Source organism: Aethalodelphis obliquidens, unplaced genomic scaffold, assembly GCF_003676395.1.
Source record: "Aethalodelphis obliquidens isolate GAN/ISIS:26980383/991018 unplaced genomic scaffold, ASM367639v1 scaffold28, whole genome shotgun sequence".
In the NCBI taxonomy this organism is placed as follows: domain Eukaryota; kingdom Metazoa; phylum Chordata; class Mammalia; order Artiodactyla; family Delphinidae; genus Aethalodelphis; species Aethalodelphis obliquidens.
Genome location: NW_020837972.1, coordinates 2,174,769 through 2,191,995, shown reverse-complemented (window position 1 = coordinate 2,191,995; position 17,227 = coordinate 2,174,769). Strand labels below are relative to the sequence as shown.

Sequence of the window (17,227 nt, the reverse complement as noted above, 5' to 3'; positions counted from 1 at the left end):
GCAGGGGCAGGATTTCCCGCTGGTCCCAGCCAGGTCTATCCTGTGCAGCTTGAAAAGAAACCAGTGGGTCTTAACTCTCCAGAGCCAGGCTGCCGCCTAGCCTCTGCCGTTTATTCCATGGCCCACCCCGATAGCCAGAGGTGGTCCAGGACTGGCCTGTCCCCACTGCAGCGTATGGGCCGCAGCGTCAGAAACGTGGGCCTCAGCCACGGATTCCCCTAACCTGAGGGAGCATTCGATAAGGAGCCAGTGGTTAAGTGGGGGTAAAACGGAGCCATCCTCCCCCTCCCCCAGGCCGGCGTTGCTGATAGGAAGTCCGACACCCAAGGCTGGACGGCTCATTTATCTGAGCTAAGGAGGTCCACTCCAGCCGGAGGTGACTTGCATCCCCGGGCCCCTATCGCTTCCTGAGTTCGTCTTGGGAACTGCCCGTTTGTGCTCACCCGGGGAGGCCACTATCTGGGGAGGCAGAGCAACTAGAAACACCCAAACCCCTCCCCAGGAGACCAAGGAGGGTGGAAGGGACCGTGGGGACTAGCCTGACTGGGGATGGGACTTCTGGGCTGGAAGGGTCGCCTGGGGGCCGTGGTCCCGCCTCCGCTCAGGGCTGGGCCGAGTCCCTGGCCCGCTCCGCATCTGGAGACTCCAGCCCCTCCACAGGCCGGGAACAGCGCGTCCCCTTTAAGAGAGCGCGGCCCCGCCCACCCCCTCCGGCCGGATCCGAATTCCAGAGAGGCGGGGCGGAGACTGCAGGCGCTGAGGACGCGGTGGTGGGACAGGGATCCGCTGTAGCTCGGGCGGCGCCTCCCTGCGGCGGCCCGGCCCGGCTCCGGCTCCGCCGGGGCGATGCTCCCCGAGGCCGCGGGATGAGCCAGGTGAGCGCGGGGACCCCCAGTACCCACTGCCCGGCGCACACTGAAGGGGACCTGGCGGCGGCAGCCGCGGGCCTCTGTTCCCCAGGGCTGTGTGACCTTGGGCAGCCCCGCACCCTCTCTGGGCCGAAGCCCAGAGGACAGCCAGGACTGGCGAAGGCCCTTCTGAGTCCCGGCTCACAGGCACCAGCCTGGGGCGCTAGCGAGGCTCCTTGGAGGAGGCGGGCGGGCCAGCCGGCAGCCGGATCAGCAACGCGGGCAGGTCGGCCCCGGCTCCGCCACCCACTGCTCTGTGACCTTGAGCGAGCTCTGCGCCTCAGTTTCTTCATCTGTAAAATGGAGATAATATCACTGCACGCTCAGACCTGGCCAAGGTCACTGCGATTACTTTACTACTGCTGCTGTTCTGTCGTTAGAATGACACAGTCCTTACGGAAGGGAGGCTGAGGGAGGACCTAGGATCTTTCCGGAGGAAGTGGGATCGCCACCAGCCCTCAGCAGTCGACCTAACCCCTCTCTGAGGTCGGGACCGGGGTTCCTACTGTGAGTCCAGGGCCGTGGGCTACATCTCTCTAGGGCTCATCTCTTTACCTATCACAGGGGCAGTAAGGATGGGTGCCTCCCTGCCTGGGCAGGAGGACTCTGCCAAGTCTTTCAATCCCCCCTCCCCCAAAGAACCAAGCAGCAAACACTTATGGACACTAAGTCATTTATAAAAATCATCCCATTAGTTCCTATGAGGAAGGTACTATTATTGCATCCATTTTGCAGATGGGAAAATTAAGGCGAAGAGTTTCTCACAGCCAGGGCTCAAACCCAGGCATTTGGTCTGAAACGACAGGCGGGTGCAGGTGGTCAGCGGCATAGCCTGTACTGAGCGCCTGCTGGGTCCTCACAGCCATCCTGACCCGTGTCCCTGCCCACAGTGACTCGGCTGGCCTGGGCATGGCAGACCCCGTGGTGGGCATCGCGGGCTCGGCAGCCAAGAGCGTGCGGCCGTTCCGCTCAAGTGAGGCCTACGTGGAGGCCATGAAGGAGGACCTGGCCGAGTGGCTCAACGCCTTGTATGGCCTGGGTCTGCCCAGCGGTGGCGATGGCTTCCTGACGGGGCTGGCCACGGGCACCACCCTGTGCCAGCATGCCAATGCCGTCACCGAGGCCGCCCGCGCGATGGCCGCCACCCGCCCAGCCCGTGGGGTGGCCTTCCAGGCACACAGCGTGGCACCCGGCTCCTTCGTGGCCCGAGACAATGTGGCCACCTTCATCGGCTGGTGCCGCGCAGAGCTGGGTGTGCCCGAAGTGCTCATGTTTGAGACCGAGGATTTGGTGCTGCGAAAGAACGAGAAAAGCGTGGTGCTGTGCCTGCTGGAGGTGGCGCGGCGCGGGGCCCGCCTCGGCCTGCTGGCCCCTCGCCTCGTGCAGTTCGAACAGGAAATTGAGCAGGAGTTGTGCGCCGCGCCCACAGCCCCCAACGCCCCCAGTGCCGGGGAGGACGCTGCCACCACTGCTGCTGCTGCTGAGATCGCCACTGCCCCGGGGGCTCCCTCCCGCGGGCCCCGCATGACACCCAGCGACCTACGCAACCTTGACGAGCTGGTGAGTCCCCGAGTGCGTATGCCCGGCGGCCTGGCTTACTCTCCCTTTACCCAGGGACCAGACATCAGGGTGGTGCCTGCAACCTCCGGGGTCCTATCCTCGTATCTGCAGGACAGCCTGCCCCATGGAAAGAGTGCTTATGTTGAGCACCAAGTGGATACCTGGCCCCAAGGAGTTGAGCAGGCCCAGAGAGGGAGAGGTGCTGGGTGAGGTCACAGGGCCCAGCACGGCCTGGGAGAAAACTCGGGTCCCATTGCACGATCTCCCTGCTTCCTTTCCGTGGTAACCATGCACCAGATAAGTGCTAGGTGTTCCTTCATCCTGGGGGCCGTGTGATTTGAGCCCCTCCTGTATGCCCTCCCTGCGCTCAGCTGCTAGACATTTGCATTCACACCATCGCTGAGCTCGAGGTGGAATGGGTGCCTGTGTTGTTTGGTCCTGGGCAAGGCGCTTGGCACACAGTAGGTGCTCAGTGAGTGCCTAGGGAAGCTCCCAGGGGCTCTGCAGGTCCCTCCTTCTCTCCAGGGCCCTGCACACATCACTTATCTGGGAACCCAAGCCTGGAGTAGCTGCTGCTACTGGGGGCTAAAGTCCTTTCAGGAGCTGCAGGATTAGTTCTACCCTGAGCATAGGAGGTGCCAGACCATGACCCCAGCTTCCTCCTCCTCTTCCCGGGACCTAGGTGTCCCTAACCCCCACACAGCCGGGCCAAGAGTTTCCTTCTTATCAGGAGGTTAGAACATGATGTCCCCTTCCTGGAGGCGGGTAGCCGGATGGCTGTGGGCAGAGGTTGCCACCCCACCCCATCCTGCACCAGGGTCACCAGAGGCTCCACCTGCTCATTTTCTCAGCAGCTCCGCTGTGGGCAAGGAGGCAGGCGGGCCGCCCACACAGCCAGCCTGGCAGCTCCCAGCCTGGGGGAGCATGTGGGCAGTTGTATGCTAGCTGGGCGGGTGGCCTGGTGTGCACGTTGGTGTATGCGTGTGCCCCATATGTCTGTGGCACTCCTGCCTCCATGGGGTGTGGGTCCTGCCTCCACCCCAAACCTGGCCTCTCTGTGGCCTGCCTCCACCCCAAACCTGGCCTCTCTGTGGGTCTCAACATTCATGTCTGTGAAGTAGGCGAGGGGGAGTGAGGACTCCCCCAGGGCTCAGGGACTTGAAGAATGTGCCTTGTTGGGGTCCCAGGCCCTGGCCCAACCACAGTCCCTCCATCTTTTCCTAGTCAGCTCCCTGACCCCTGGTAGCCAAAGGGGAAGGAGAGCTTCCAGAAGGACTTACTTCCTTCTGACCCTGGAGTTGCTGACATTGGGCCAGGGGAGGAGTGACCTGACCCCTGACCTCCAGCCTCTCTCTGGCTTCAGGTGAGAGAGATCTTGGGGTGCTGCACCTGCCCAGACCAGTTTCCCATGATCAAAGTCTCGGAGGGGAAGTACCGCGTGGGAGACTCCAGTCTGCTCATCTTTGTGCGGGTGAGAGCCAGGGGCTACCTGAGCAGGTGGCAGCCTGGGAGGTGGGGGGGCAGGCCGTGACCTGCCCACGCTGGGCTGCCACAGGTGCTGAGAAGCCACGTGATGGTGCGCGTGGGCGGCGGCTGGGACACGCTGGAGCACTACCTGGACAAGCACGACCCCTGCCGCTGCTCCTCCACGGGTCAGTGCCCACGGCGGGGGCGGGGGGGGGCACCTCTGTGGCCCCACCTCTCATGCGCCACCCGTCCTCTCTCCCTGCAGCCCACCGCCCACCCCAGACGAGGGCCCGCACCTTCTCCCCACAGCGGGTGTCGCCCACCCGAAGCCCCCGAGCTGGTAGCCCAGCCTCCGGGGGTGAGCGCAGGGGCTCCCGCCCGGAGGTGACACCCATTAGCTTACGCAGCTCGAAGGAGGGGCCCGAGACCCCGCTCAGGTGAGAAGCAGGAGGACGCGGGGTGAGGGGTCCAGGGGGTGGGGGTGGGGGTGCCCGCCCTGGCCTGGATGACTGTGCTCCGTGACTCACACCCTGGGAAAAGTTCCCGGGGGTGGGGAGGTGGCGGCAGGCCCGGCTTCCCGTCTCCATGGCAACCCAACCAAACGAACAACACAGCTGGGCGGGCCTTGGGGGCTGGGTGGCGGCCAGTCCAACCCTGCTTCCCGATGGCCTGCCCAGGAAACTGGAGGCCCGGGGAGGGGGAGCTTAGGGCCTTACTTCTTCTGATGCCTTGGGGCGGCGGGGGTGGCCGTGGCTGCAGGAAGCTGTGGCAGAGCCTCTCACTTCTCCCTGGAAGTCCCCAGGGCAACAGACACCCTTGGCACTCCCGTCACCACACCACAGGTGCCTCTCCCACCCCCCGCCCCAACCACGCGGCTGCTGGTTCCTTACTCTTCCTGCCCTTTCTGCACGCCAGTCCCCTCCGCGTTGCCCCAGCTCTCTCTCTTGCTCCCCTGCCCCAGGGCCCGGGACCAGCTACCCCCCCACCCCCGCTCCCGCCGCTACTCCGGGGACAGCGATTCCTCAGCCTCCTCAGCCCAGAGCGGCCCCCTTGGTGCCCGCAGTGAAGACTCAGGCACTGGCCCCCGACGGGAACGGCCCAGCCGTCGGGTGACCACAGGCACTCCGGCCTCCCCGAGACGCCCCCCCGCCCCGCGCAGCCAGTCCCGAGACCGGCTGGATCGGGGGCGGCCGCGTGGGGCCCCAGGAGGCAGAGGAGGCCAGCTGTTGGGCCCCAGCCCTGCCCGGCGGGCCCGGAGCCAGAGCCGTGAAGAGCAGGCTGTGCTGCTGGTGCGTCGGGACCGAGATGGGCAGCACTCATGGATGCCACGGGGCAGGAGCAGCCCCCAGACTCCCCGTGCTCACAGCCCCGCAGCCCCCCGGCCTCCCCGGGTCCCCAGCCCCAGTCCAGAGTTGAGCACCACCCCGGCCAGTGTCTTCCGCACACCCCTGCAGCTTGACCCAAAGGAGGAGCAGCAACTATTCCAGCGCCTGGAAGAGGAGTTCCTGGCCAATGCCCGAGCGCTTAAGGCTGCTGCTGGCGGGACCCCGACGGGACCAGCCCCTGACCTGGTTCGGGCCCCAGACCCTCCAGCTCCTGACTCAGCCTACTGTTCCTCCAGCTCCTCCTCTTCGTCCCTCAGCGTCCTGGGTGGCAAGTGTGGCCAACCCGCAGACTCTGGCAGGATGGCCAATGGGCTGCCCGGGCCCCGAGGCCCAGCTCTGTCTAGCTCTTCCGATGAAGGCAACCCCTGCCCCGGTGTAGGGGGCCCACCAGATGCACCTGGGAGCCCCATGGCCGGCCCAGAGCCCCTGAGGACCTGGGCACGAGGCCGGATGGACACACAGCCAGACCGAAAACCCTCACGCATCCCCACCCCGAGGGGCCCCCGCCGCCCATCTGGACCCACGGAGTCCAGGGCCTGGCATGCCCTGCAGTCAGTCAGCCCAAGGGCTGAGCCAGATTCCTGGATGTGATGGACCAGCCCAGCTGCCCCCAGTCCCCCATTCCTTCTCCTTTTCCTTTGTGGCCTTAACCCCTCTGCATCAGGGAGTCCCCCCTGCCTCTTGGGGACCAGACCTCATGGGACCAGACCCCTTGGGACCACATGGCACAATGGGACCTCTGTTGTACATTCCGGTTGGGGGATGAGCATTGCTATTTAATTACTAATATTATTGAATGCCTTAGAGGGGGCTGGGCCAGCCCAATAAGGACCCTTCCTGAGGTCCTGTGGCCCTGCAGAGCCTGACAGTAAAGTTTTGTTCCAGCTACTTGCGTCTGCTTCTTGGGGACTCAGCCTTGGGGCCATCACACCCATTTGGGGGCCCTCATTACAGCTTGGGATTCTGGAGTTAATTGCCAGGGGGCAATGCCTGGCAGCTCTGACCTTCACGCTTAAGATTATCCTGCCATCCCAGAAGTGCCAGGTGCACTTGAGTTGTTTCCCCCTTTATTTCCTCCTGAGAGGCGGGATTTAACTGTTTGTCCAATGGAACTCCAAGAGCAGTCTGAGAGCTTCCAATCAGATGCATAACCACGTCCCTTCCATCCAATGGGATCGTGACCCAATGAGGTCCCGGAAAGGACTGTCCAATGGGGCCTAGCTGGGTCCAATGAGATTCAAAGAGAAGCCTGTCGCCCAGGAGACTGGGTGGGAGTGTTCCTCAGCCAATCAGAGAGGAGGCTGTCCTGTCCAATCCGAGAGAAGTTGGGCAATCTCGTCCAATCCGGGTCCCCAGTTGTTCCAGTCAAATGGAGGACCCCTCCCCGCCATCGGTCGTGTCGTCCAATTCAATCACATGAGGCTGCAGCGCGCCGGATGCAGCGCGCCCTGCAGGCGCAGAGCCGGATGCGCAGGGCGTGCGCGCACCAAAGCGCAGCGCAGCAGCTCGCGGAAGAGACGCAGCACGTGCCAATTGTACTTGGCCGAGCACTCGAGGTATCCACAGCGCCAGCCCCTGCGCACTAGCGCAGCCAGTGCGCGCCGAGGCCCGAACCGCAGCCGCTGCCGGTCCCGCTTGTTGCCCACCACAAGGATGGGCGCCTCGGGTGCGCCCGCCGGCCTGGGGGCCAAATGGGAAAAAGGGTCGCGGTGCCACGGACCCCATGGCCGGAGAATCCCCCCAAGTGGGTATATACATTCCCCTCTTGCGGCCAGAGACCCCCCAGCAAATTACCAGAACCACAAAGACACAAAGACCCAGGCCTAAAGACCGCATAGGGCTAGAGGCCAGGCCCGGAAGGCCTGAGACCAGGCCCAAGATGGCGGAAGAACCCCCTCACTCACCTCAGGCAAAGGCCTGGCCAGACCCGCAAACACTCCCCTCCGCCCCGCTGCTCACCTACCTGGTCTCCGCGATGCGCTGCCGCAGCGCCTTCACATAGTCAAAGCTGTCTGGGCTGCAGATATCATAGACGAGCACGAAGGCGTCCGTGTCCTGCAAGCTCCAGTCTTTAGGGTCCGGCCACTCCTGGGGGCGGGAGGCCAGAATTTGCCGGAGCCCCCCCTTCCCACTCTCCCATGCCCAGTCCTCCAGCAGGGGCCTTGACGCTAAACCCACTGTCCTTACGGACGCTGGGGTATGAATTTTAAAACCGTGCCTGAAGCCGGTCAGCCCTCAACCCTCTTTCACTCTGGGTCTCCTCTCCCCTGACTCCTATCTTCTTCCTCCTCCTCCAGTTTCCCACAGTTCAACTCGGGACAAACCCCGCCCCTCCCCAGAACCCCTCCTTGGTAGTTATGCCTCAGCCTAATTCCAAAGCCCTTGGCCGGTGTTCCCCCAGCCCGCAGAGACCACTAATTAGCGGCAGCTGTACACGTTTAGGCCTTTGGCCTAAGCACATGCTGCTCTTTCCACCTGGAATGCTTCCACTACTTCTTTTCATCAAAAGTTCACTCATCCTTCCAGGTTTAGCCCAAATGCCACCCCCTCCAGGAAGCCCTGCTTAATCCTGCCTGCTCCTTCCTCTTCACCTCTCGAAGGCATCAGCTCCAAGGATTCAAAGTCTGTCCTGGACTTTGCAAAATTACTAGACGAGTCTTTGCTGCAGGTCACAGGAATGAGGGAGCAGAGAATGATCCCCCTAGAAAGTACACCACTATGTCTGGCTTCAACCTCTCCCAGTGCGGCTCTGCTCAAGGCCCCAGACCCACAACGCTCACCCTCAGGGAGGCAGGACCATGCTCCCCCACGCACGGATCCCCACCCACCAGCGGAGGCAGGCAAACAGAGAGGCACTTAAGCGAGCTAGAAAAAGCCACCTTGCAAACTCGCCGGGTCTCGGGCCTGATTTTGGGCAACTTCAGGCCAGCAGAAGGGGTGAGACACACAAACGCAAGGACACACATTCATTCTTCGGCCCATGAACACAGTCGGGCACCCCTGGGCCGTCCACGCGGACTCGCACGTGTGTACCGAGCACCCACACACATGCTGTCACACGCCCCTGCCCACTCCTCGAGCTGCTACCTCTAGCCCCCCGGGGCTCTGACCGGGGCCAGCACCGTCGCCGTCGCGGATGCTCAGGTCGTAGACGGCGCCGTCGAGCAGCACCGCGGGCCGGTAGAGGCGCGGCCCGTCCGTGGGCCGGTGGCGCTCGGGGTAGTCACCGAACAGGAACTGGCGGATGATGGCTGTCTTGCCCACGCCCGAGGCGCCCAGCACCGCCACCCGCAGGCTGCCCCCCATGGCCCGCGCGTGCTGCCGCGCCCCGCGCTGAGAAGCCTCATGGGCCGACGCCGCTCGGCGCGCGCCGCGCGCACTGCCCGGTACGCCCCGGCCCCGCCGCGCTCCTCATCGCCCCTCGGAGCACCCGGGGCCCAGGGAGGCCAGGCCGGAGGACGCAACTGGCGGTGGGCGGGCAGACAGACAGCAGAGCAGGCCGACGGAAGACGTGAGAGCAGCTCCGGCGGGTGCCAAGCTCGGAAGAGAACAGACCGAACGCGCCGCGCACAGACACGGCCTCCTCTCGCAGCGCGACTGGAGGCGCCGCCCGCAGCGCGGGGCACCGAGGTCGGACCCCCTGCTTGGGTCCCGCGGCGGAGAGGGGCGCTGGGGGCGGCACTGCCTCTCGGCGCCTCCGTCCCTCTGTCCTTATCTGGCTCCGGCGCCCGGAGTCGCCGCCCCAGCCGGCGGCGCGAGAAAGCGAGAGAGCGGAGCCTCCCGGAGGCGGCGATGAGGTAACCGCCTGCCCGCCCGCCCCTCCCACCTCCCCCCTACCCGCCCGGGACGCCCCTCCCGGGAAGGGTCGCGGGAAGGTGACTGGGACTCGGGGAGCCCGGGGAGGGACCCAGCCCCCTCTGCGTTCCGCACTCCTGTCACCCGCTCCAAAATAGAAGTCCCTTCCCGCCCACATCCTTGTCCCCTCCTCCAAACACCGCTCCCCCAAGCTGGCTCCTCACAAATCCGGCCCGCTGGAGTCAGGGCGCCCGGGTCGGATCCAGCCCAGCTGTGTGACCTTGGACGAGTTGCCGCACTGCGCCGGCTCTGCTCCACATCCATCAAACGCAGACACCGTTTCTTGAGAACCTACTACGTGCCAAGCCCTATACTAAGATATGTGATCCTTGAATCAAAGCCTCAACCTGGTGTCTCTGAGAGAGGAAAAGAAAACTAAGGCTGGAGAGGGGACTCTCCGAGGTTGGGAGGCAGTGGGTGGCCCCTGACCCGCCGCCCTGCGGTCTCTTCTGAGGAGCTCTCCCACCTCCCTCCTGCCCACAGGGGTAAATGGCCAGCACTAAATAACATGTCAAATGGCATCATGGAGGGGGGCGTGGGACAAAGGGTGCTGAACCCGGCATGCACCAGGTCCCAGCAGCTCAGCCCCAAATCCCTGTCCCAACAATGCTGAAAGATCCAGAAATTGGTCGACACCACCTTCGTCATAGCTAAGGCCAAATTTTCTGCCTATGTCTCCACTGTAGCTTCCCTCAAACCCTGCAGCCTCCACGCCAGATTCTCAGAGCCCAAATCCCTCCCTGGAGCTGGCCGGAAGCTCCTTCCCCATCAGGGCTTGGGAAGTCTGGGTTTACCAGCCCCATCCTCTGCCTCTGCTTGCCTACCCCCTACAGTGGGGGGCTCCCACATCTCTGATGCCCAGGTACTGGGGGAAATGCACAGGCATGTCTGTTTCTGCACTGAACAAGGGTTTTTCTTATCTGTCTCTTCAACAAACATCTCCAATCTTACTGCTTGCCAGGATGCTGAGATAGGTTTTTTAAAAAGTCCTGCCTTAAGAGAGAACGTTCTAGGGATGGGATGCAGGAATTGTAAGAGCACAGACAACATGCCCACCCTAGCCTGGGAGAAGTGGGAGAGGGAGAAGGAGCTGAGTCTTGAAGTGGAGAGTGGGGTTCATCCTCCTGGGAGCAGGCGATGGTACCTGGATCAGGGATATGGGTCTGCTCTCACTATTCTTCTCAGCCACTAGGGAGAGCAGAGCCAGAGTTGTGGCTACATCTGACAGGTGTTCTAGGTCTTCAGGCCCAGTGAGTGGGGACCCTTGGCTTTATTTTACTTTCTGCTGTGATTTTTCCCTTCACCCGATTTCCCCTCTGACTTTTTAACTTTTCAGGCATCTGGGTTTTGTGAGCCGCCTCAGTTCCTTTGGGGAACAAGGCAGGGAGTAAATAAACTAGGCACCACTTTCCCTGTTGGCACTCAGCAGGGTGTGGGGCTGACATCATTATGGTCTTCCTTGGGGCACTCGGGACCACCAACCCCTGCCTGGAGCACCCTCCCTCCCACACGTGGGAGCCAGCTCTGGGTGTCCTGGAAACCTTCCTTGCTTCACTTTCTGACAGAGAGCCCTTTTCTTGGGTAGGGCTTCTTTGGGAACCACAGACAGGGCTGTGTGTGAGGCATCTCAGGGACCTAGCGTGTGGTTTTTGGAGTGATGGAAGACACTCTGGACAGAGTACGTCCAAAAGCTCCCACAAAGTCGTCCACACTCCACAGGGGTGACACATTCCCAAGGGAAGTCTCCCATCAGTATCACTAGCAGCCATTCCCATTTATCAAGGACCTGTGGGGAATTCCCTGGTGGTCCAGTGGTTAGGACTCCAAACTTCCACTGCAGGGAGCATGGGTTCGATCCCTGGTCGGGGAAATAAGATCCCACAAGCCACAAGGTGCAGCCAAAAAAAAAAAAAAGGACCTGTGATGTGCCAAGCCTTGACTGTAGCTATGCTCATTGAGGCCCAAAGGGATGAGCAGGAAAGTGGCAGCACAGGGACCAGAACCCAGGACCTTAGGCCACTGAAGCTGACTTTCTGAGAAGCCCAACTTCATTGGGGCTCAGAGACCAGAAGGGCTTCAGGAGGAGGTCAGCTGGAGCCTAGGGCCCTGTAGGGAGGGACTCTGAGGAAGCCCCTGTCACTGTGGGAGCTGAGCTGAGACAGAAGTGGGCCGCCCAGGGCCAGGCTTCCCAAAGACTAGCTAGCCAGAGAACTCGGGCTGCCTGTTGGCCACTGCCTGACATTTGCCCAAAAGGTTTCTTCCCATCCGGCCTGATTCCAGACCTTCTCTGGGGTTGAGCACCGTGGACCACGTCCAGCTCCCAGGGGTATTTGCTCTGGACTCCTCTCACCCAGCCATCTGCGTCAGTCCACTGACCATTAATCATAGTCTGTCCTGCCTGTTAATCACTTGTCCCAGCTTAACTCACTCCCCCAGAGTCCTGATGGGGGGAACCCTTACCATTTGGATGCCTCATGCACGGTGGGTCCTTGGTGGCCATCGTAAGGCTGCCCATTGATTGTAGCCGGTCAGCCCCTTGAATGCCATGGGGTTTTATAACCATCAGGACACAAGGAGGCAGCACAGGGCAGGGCTTCCAGGCCTCTGGAGTGAGACCTCTAGGGTTTGAAACCTCCTTCCTGGAGGGGTGTCATCTGCACAAGTTATTTAAACTCTCTGAACCTCAGTTTCCTTCTCTAAAGGGGATAATAATGGTCTTGACTTCATATAGTTGTTGTGGGATGAAATGAGATGATACAAAGAGGAAAACAAGACAATTTAGTAAGGCTGGTGGGGGGACTAAGTTTGTACATATAAAATAATTTCATTTTATATGCTAGTTTACAAACTATAACGGAGGCATATGTGTGTACACACAGGTAAGTATGTAGACAGATATTTCCTAGTTCTGTCTGCCGAAAGGGCCTAGAAGTGCCACCCCAAGAGCAACACACACACCCAGCACCCAGATCTTGGTTTCTAATTCTGTTCTCCAGGCTTCCTGGAAAATGGCTGATGCTAGGGTTGGAGCAGGATGAATAAAAGATGAGCCTGGAGCATCTTATAGTACTGGAAAGTAAGGAAGTGCTCAAAAGAAGCCAAAGGATGGGGGCATGTCAAAGAGACACAGAGCCTACTTGAAAGAGCTCCCAATAGCCAAAGCTTAAAAAATTTAAGCAACAAAATAAATAATGCACTTTTGGATTAAACCCAAATTATAAAATAAATATCCATGAGTCCAAACTGATATAAAATGATTGAATTAATACATAAATGCAGGAGAAGAAACAAATTTTCCTTACAGAAGAATTCCAAACATTTTATGTAGCTGCTCCCTGCCCCCACGCTCTTTCCCGAGTGTAGGCTGCACTTCGTGACTTGCTTCTGAAGAACAGTGTGTGGAAAGGGGAGAAAGTAACTTCGCAGTGGAGACCACTGGAAACACTACCTCGGCCAAGTGATCCAGGCTGATGTGACGGCGATAACTCACGTCGATAGTGTGGACCCCTGATACGATGGGACGAGAAGGGCGCCTCCCTTGTCTCCTTCCTAAAAACCTGTAACCCCAGTCTAACTGTGAGAAAAACATCAGACAGACCCAAGTTGAGGGACAGTCTACAAAATACCTGACCAGCACTCCTCGGAATGGTTAAGGTCATGACAAACAAAGAAAGTCTCAGAAACTATCACAGAACTAAGGAGACTCAGGAAACATGACAACCACATGGAACGTGGGATCCGGGAACAGAACGAAGACATGAGTGGGAAAACTAGTGAAAACTGAATAAAGTCTGGAGTTTAGTTTTAAAATTATATGTTATATAATTTGTTATTTATTTTATATTATAAATATATATTATTCTTATTCTTGTGTATTATATATTAATAAACATTTACATCATAAACATATTATATATATAGAAAAGAATAGAAAAGATCCCATTTACAAAAGGAACAAAAAAATAGAAAAAACTCATGTATCTATGAAGAATAAATGTGCATGCAAGAATTTTTTTTTTTCTGGCACACCACAGCTTGCAGGGATCAAACCCGAGCCCTGGCAGTGAAAGCGCCAAGTCCTAACCACTGGACTGCCAGGGACTTCCGCATGCGAGAACTTTTAAATGAAGAAAACTTAAAAGGTTATAGAGGACTTCCCTGGTGGAGCAGTGGTTAAGAATCCACCTGCCAATGCAGGAGACACGGGTTCAATCCCTGGTCCAGGAAGATCCCACATGCCACAGAGCAACTAAGCCTGTGTACCACAACTACTGAGCCTGCGCTCTCGCGAGCCACAACTACTGAGCCTGTGCTCTAGAGCCTGTGCTCCACAACAAAAGAAGCCACCGCAATGAGAAGCCCATGCACACAATGAAGAGCAGCCCCTGCTCGCTGCAACTAGAGAAAACCCACGCGCAGCAACAAAGATCCAACGCAGCCAAAAATAAATAAGTTTATATATAAAAAAAAAAAAGGTTATAGAGACGTAAAAGAAAGCATGAACCAATGGAAAGGCATCTACTCCTATATTTGGATGTACAGATTAATATTATTATTATTATTTGTTTTGGGTTTTTTTTTTTAATTTATTTTGTTTATTTGTTTGTTGTTCCACGGCATGTGGGATCTTCCCAGACCAGGGCTCGAACCCGTGTCCCTTACGTTGGCAGGCAGATTCTTAACCACTGTGCCACTAGGGAAGTCCAGATTAATATTATTAATATTATTATCCTCACATCGTTTTGAGGATGTCAATTCTCCATAAGTTAATATAAACATTTGATGTGATCCAAATAAAAACAATACCATCATTAAAAAAAAAGAAACTTAGTTCTAAAGTTCAAATGGGACCAAAAGAGTGAATAAGAGGGTACTATAAATTATGAAAATATAAAGGTACAATACTTTTTAAAAAACTCAGTGGTGGGGAGTTCTCTGGTGGCCTAGTGGTTAGGATTCTGGACTTTCACTGCCATGGCCTGGGTTCAATATCTGGTTAGGGAAGATTCCGCAAGCCACACGATACAGCCAAACAAAAACAAAAACAAACAGAAACAAATGCAATAACCAATGAATAGACAAATTCTCTGGTACTGAACAGAGTCCAGAAAAGCACTGATATATATGTGGAAATTTAGTATATGATACAAATGATATTTCAGATCTGTGGGGAAAAGATGAATTATACAGTAAATGGTGTGGAAACAACTACGTAACCATCTGGGAAAAGAAAGTTGAATCCCTACCTCGTTCCTAACATAAAGCCCACATGGAACAGGCTCAAAATGCAAAAACTGAGATGAGACAAGCACTGGAAAGAAAGAAGAGATTAGGACTTCCCTGGTGGTGCAGTGATTAAGCGTCCACCTGCCAAAGCAGGGTACACGGGTTCAAGCCCTCGTCCAGGAAGATGCCACATGCTGCAGAGCAACTAAGCCCGTGTGCCACAACTACTGAGCCTGAGCTCTAGAGCCCGTGAGCCACAACTACTGAGCCCGCGTGCCAAAACTACTGAAGCCCACACGCCTAGAGCCCGTGCTCCACAAGAGAAGCCACTGCCACGAGAAGCCCGTGCACTGCAACGAAGAAGTAGCCCCCGCCTGCCGCAACTAAAGAAAGCCCGCGCACAGCAACGAAGACCCAACACAGCCAAAAATACATAAATAAATTTATAAAAAAAAAAAAAAGGAAGAAGAGATTAAAAGAAGACAATGCCCAACACAATTTCAGCATGGAAAAGTAAAAACAGTAACAAAATGGGGAGAAATAACGACAAATCGGAAAGAAAAGGACCAATAACCATGTCAAAAAAGGGCAACAAATAAGAAAACGGCTCACAGAAAAGGACACACAAATGGCTCGAAAAGACACGAACGGAGGCATGTTTAAAACACAGTAAGGTACAGTTTTTTGCCCGTCACTTAAACACACCGCGATATGCTGAGTGTGTGAGGGTGTGGGGAAACAGGCTTCGCATTTCTGGTTGGTGGGTGTGTAAACTAGAGAATTTTTAGCAGTAGCTATCAAAATGATTAACGCACCTACCTTCGAACCAGCAATTTCAGTCTGAGGAATTTACCGACATGAAAATGAATGTTCTTTGCAGTATCAGTTGCACCAACACCACCAAAGACACAATTAAGAGGACATCACGGCGAGGACTGGTTCATCATGGTGCCTCCATTCAATGGAAAACCACACGGCTGTTATATAAAGGCATGAGGCCGCTCTCTATAATGGGCTAATAATGGAAAAGTCTCGAAGATACAAGTACGATGCAGATCGGGGTGTATTCCATGCTACTCTTTGTGTATAAAAAGGGAAAAAATCGTATTAGACGTCATTGAGTCTCTTTGGAAGGTAACACTGGTCCCTTTAGGGAGAGGAATGAGAAGGATTATTTCACTTCTACATTCTTTTTGCCTTTTGGATTTTGAACCATGTGAATTCATTACCTTTTCAAAACAAGAACTAAAATTTAAAATGTGAAATGCTTATACCCTCTGGTCCAGCAATTCTGGGGCTAGATCCTATAGCTGCATTTGTGTCTACGAGCAAGGATGTCTAGAAAGATATTCACTGCACCTTTGCTTGGACTCCAGAAGATGGAAACAGCCAGAATGTCCGTCTGCAGACACAGCCCATCTGCACAAGAAATTCCAAGGCCTATTTGTACTGATAGGTAAACAAAGCAAAGTGCTGGTAGCATCTAGGGTGTGCTATTTATTTAGTAAACACGTTCCTGGATTTGCTTTATACAGGCACAGAATTATTCCTGGAAAACCAAAATGTAGCAACGAACTTTGCCTCTAGGGGGGAAAATAAGAACTGAGGAAATGTGGAAGGGAGAACTTTATCCTTTGTGTGACTGATCTCACCGTGGTCCAGAATCACTCTCTCCATAAAACAAACCACTAGTTGAAGATAAAAAAAATGTACAATGAGGTCACGCCGCAGGCCTTGGCAGGGTGTCTGGCACACAGGGAACCCATCAGGCCCCTGGGTGTTTGTTGGACCCTCTCAAATAACTGGTTGCTGTGTTGAATTCCCCGACTGGCTGGGAAGGCTCAGGACCCTGGAGAATCTTCTGCAAGATGCCAAGGCCCCTGAGAAGCATCGAGAGCTGAGAATAAGGACACCTGAGCACACCGGGACTGGGGAGAGCACGTGATGGGTGTCACTGGGGTGAGGGAGGCACAGGAAAGCTGGAGAGGGACAAAATCATGGTAAGTTTCCTCCCACAACCGCCTGAGGCCCGAGCACATGAACCCAAGGTGTCTGATGACAGTCCAAGGGCCTCTGTCTGGCCAGGACAGCGTTCCTCACTGGCATTTCCCCCTCACCTGAGGGGCTTGGTCCTGGGCCTCATCATCGCCCCACTGGGGACAGCAGTGCACTCACAAGGCTGGGTGGGCGTTGGGCCTCAGCAGGTCAGGACGGCAGGCGACAGGGCAGGCTGCGGTGAGTCCACAGACGGAGGGGACTCCAGCTGCGTTTGTGTGTGGCCTTCTGAGCTGGGGACTTTCAGATGAGGCGAGAACTGGGGTTGTACGGTCAGGGGCCTTGGTTGGTTCTAGACTCTGGGGTCCCAGGGCAGTATGGTGACACCCCAGGGGTCAGAGGTGGGGCAGTGGAAGGCCAGGTGCCCCTGCCAATGCCTACAGCAGTGTGTCCAGCATGGGCAGGGTGCAGGGAGTGGCCATGGCAAGAAGGGGCTGAGGGCCCACCAGCCATGAGGCACTGAGAACCCACTGGCAGCTCTGCCCACAGAGCCCTGCCCAGAGTCCCCCCACCTCCCTCCCCACCCCGGGAGCCAGGCCAGTGCCAGAACTGGGGCCACATGAGGTGTCCCTGGTGGTGGCTGGGGAGGCCGCTGCAGATGCAGGGCGGGGAACAGCCCGCCCAGACAGGCCTGGTGCTGGGCCTCCCTGCCGCTCCCAGGAGCTGAGGAAAACCAAGATGCACTCGGCCCTCCCAGCATCTAAAGGCAAGACGGCATGGGCTCGGGTGGAGCTGGGGTCAAGGGTGGGAGAGGTGCTGGGAGACCAGCAG

General features: G+C 57.2%; 2 protein-coding genes across 3 annotated transcripts; one reads left to right on the top strand and one right to left on the bottom strand.

The window, feature by feature from the left end:
• Positions 1 to 722: 722 nt before the first annotated feature.
• GAS2L1 (growth arrest specific 2 like 1) lies at positions 723 to 6,208 on the top strand. 2 transcript variants are annotated; one of them, XM_027124373.1, is made up of 6 exons: positions 723 to 875; positions 1,799 to 2,468; positions 3,832 to 3,939; positions 4,024 to 4,120; positions 4,201 to 4,372; positions 4,897 to 6,208. In XM_027124373.1, exons 2-6 carry the CDS (start codon positions 1,818 to 1,820, stop codon positions 5,909 to 5,911), a joined length of 2,043 nt encoding a protein of 680 aa, XP_026980174.1. In that variant the 5' UTR covers positions 723 to 875; positions 1,799 to 1,817; the 3' UTR covers positions 5,912 to 6,208. The 2 variants fall into 2 exon arrangements, with proteins under 2 accessions (XP_026980174.1, XP_026980175.1); XM_027124374.1 differs by lacking the exon at positions 3,832 to 3,939 and having other exon boundaries at positions 744 to 2,468.
• Positions 6,209 to 6,321: 113 nt separating this feature from the next.
• On the bottom strand, positions 6,322 to 9,111 carry RASL10A (RAS like family 10 member A). The gene is made up of 3 exons (XM_027124388.1): positions 8,408 to 9,111; positions 7,284 to 7,408; positions 6,322 to 7,000 (listed from the first exon to the last, which is right to left on the bottom strand). The coding sequence occupies exons 1-3, from the start codon at positions 8,624 to 8,626 to the stop codon at positions 6,733 to 6,735; spliced, it is 612 nt and encodes a 203-aa protein (XP_026980189.1). The 5' UTR covers positions 8,627 to 9,111; the 3' UTR covers positions 6,322 to 6,732.
• Positions 9,112 to 17,227: the final 8,116 nt, after the last annotated feature.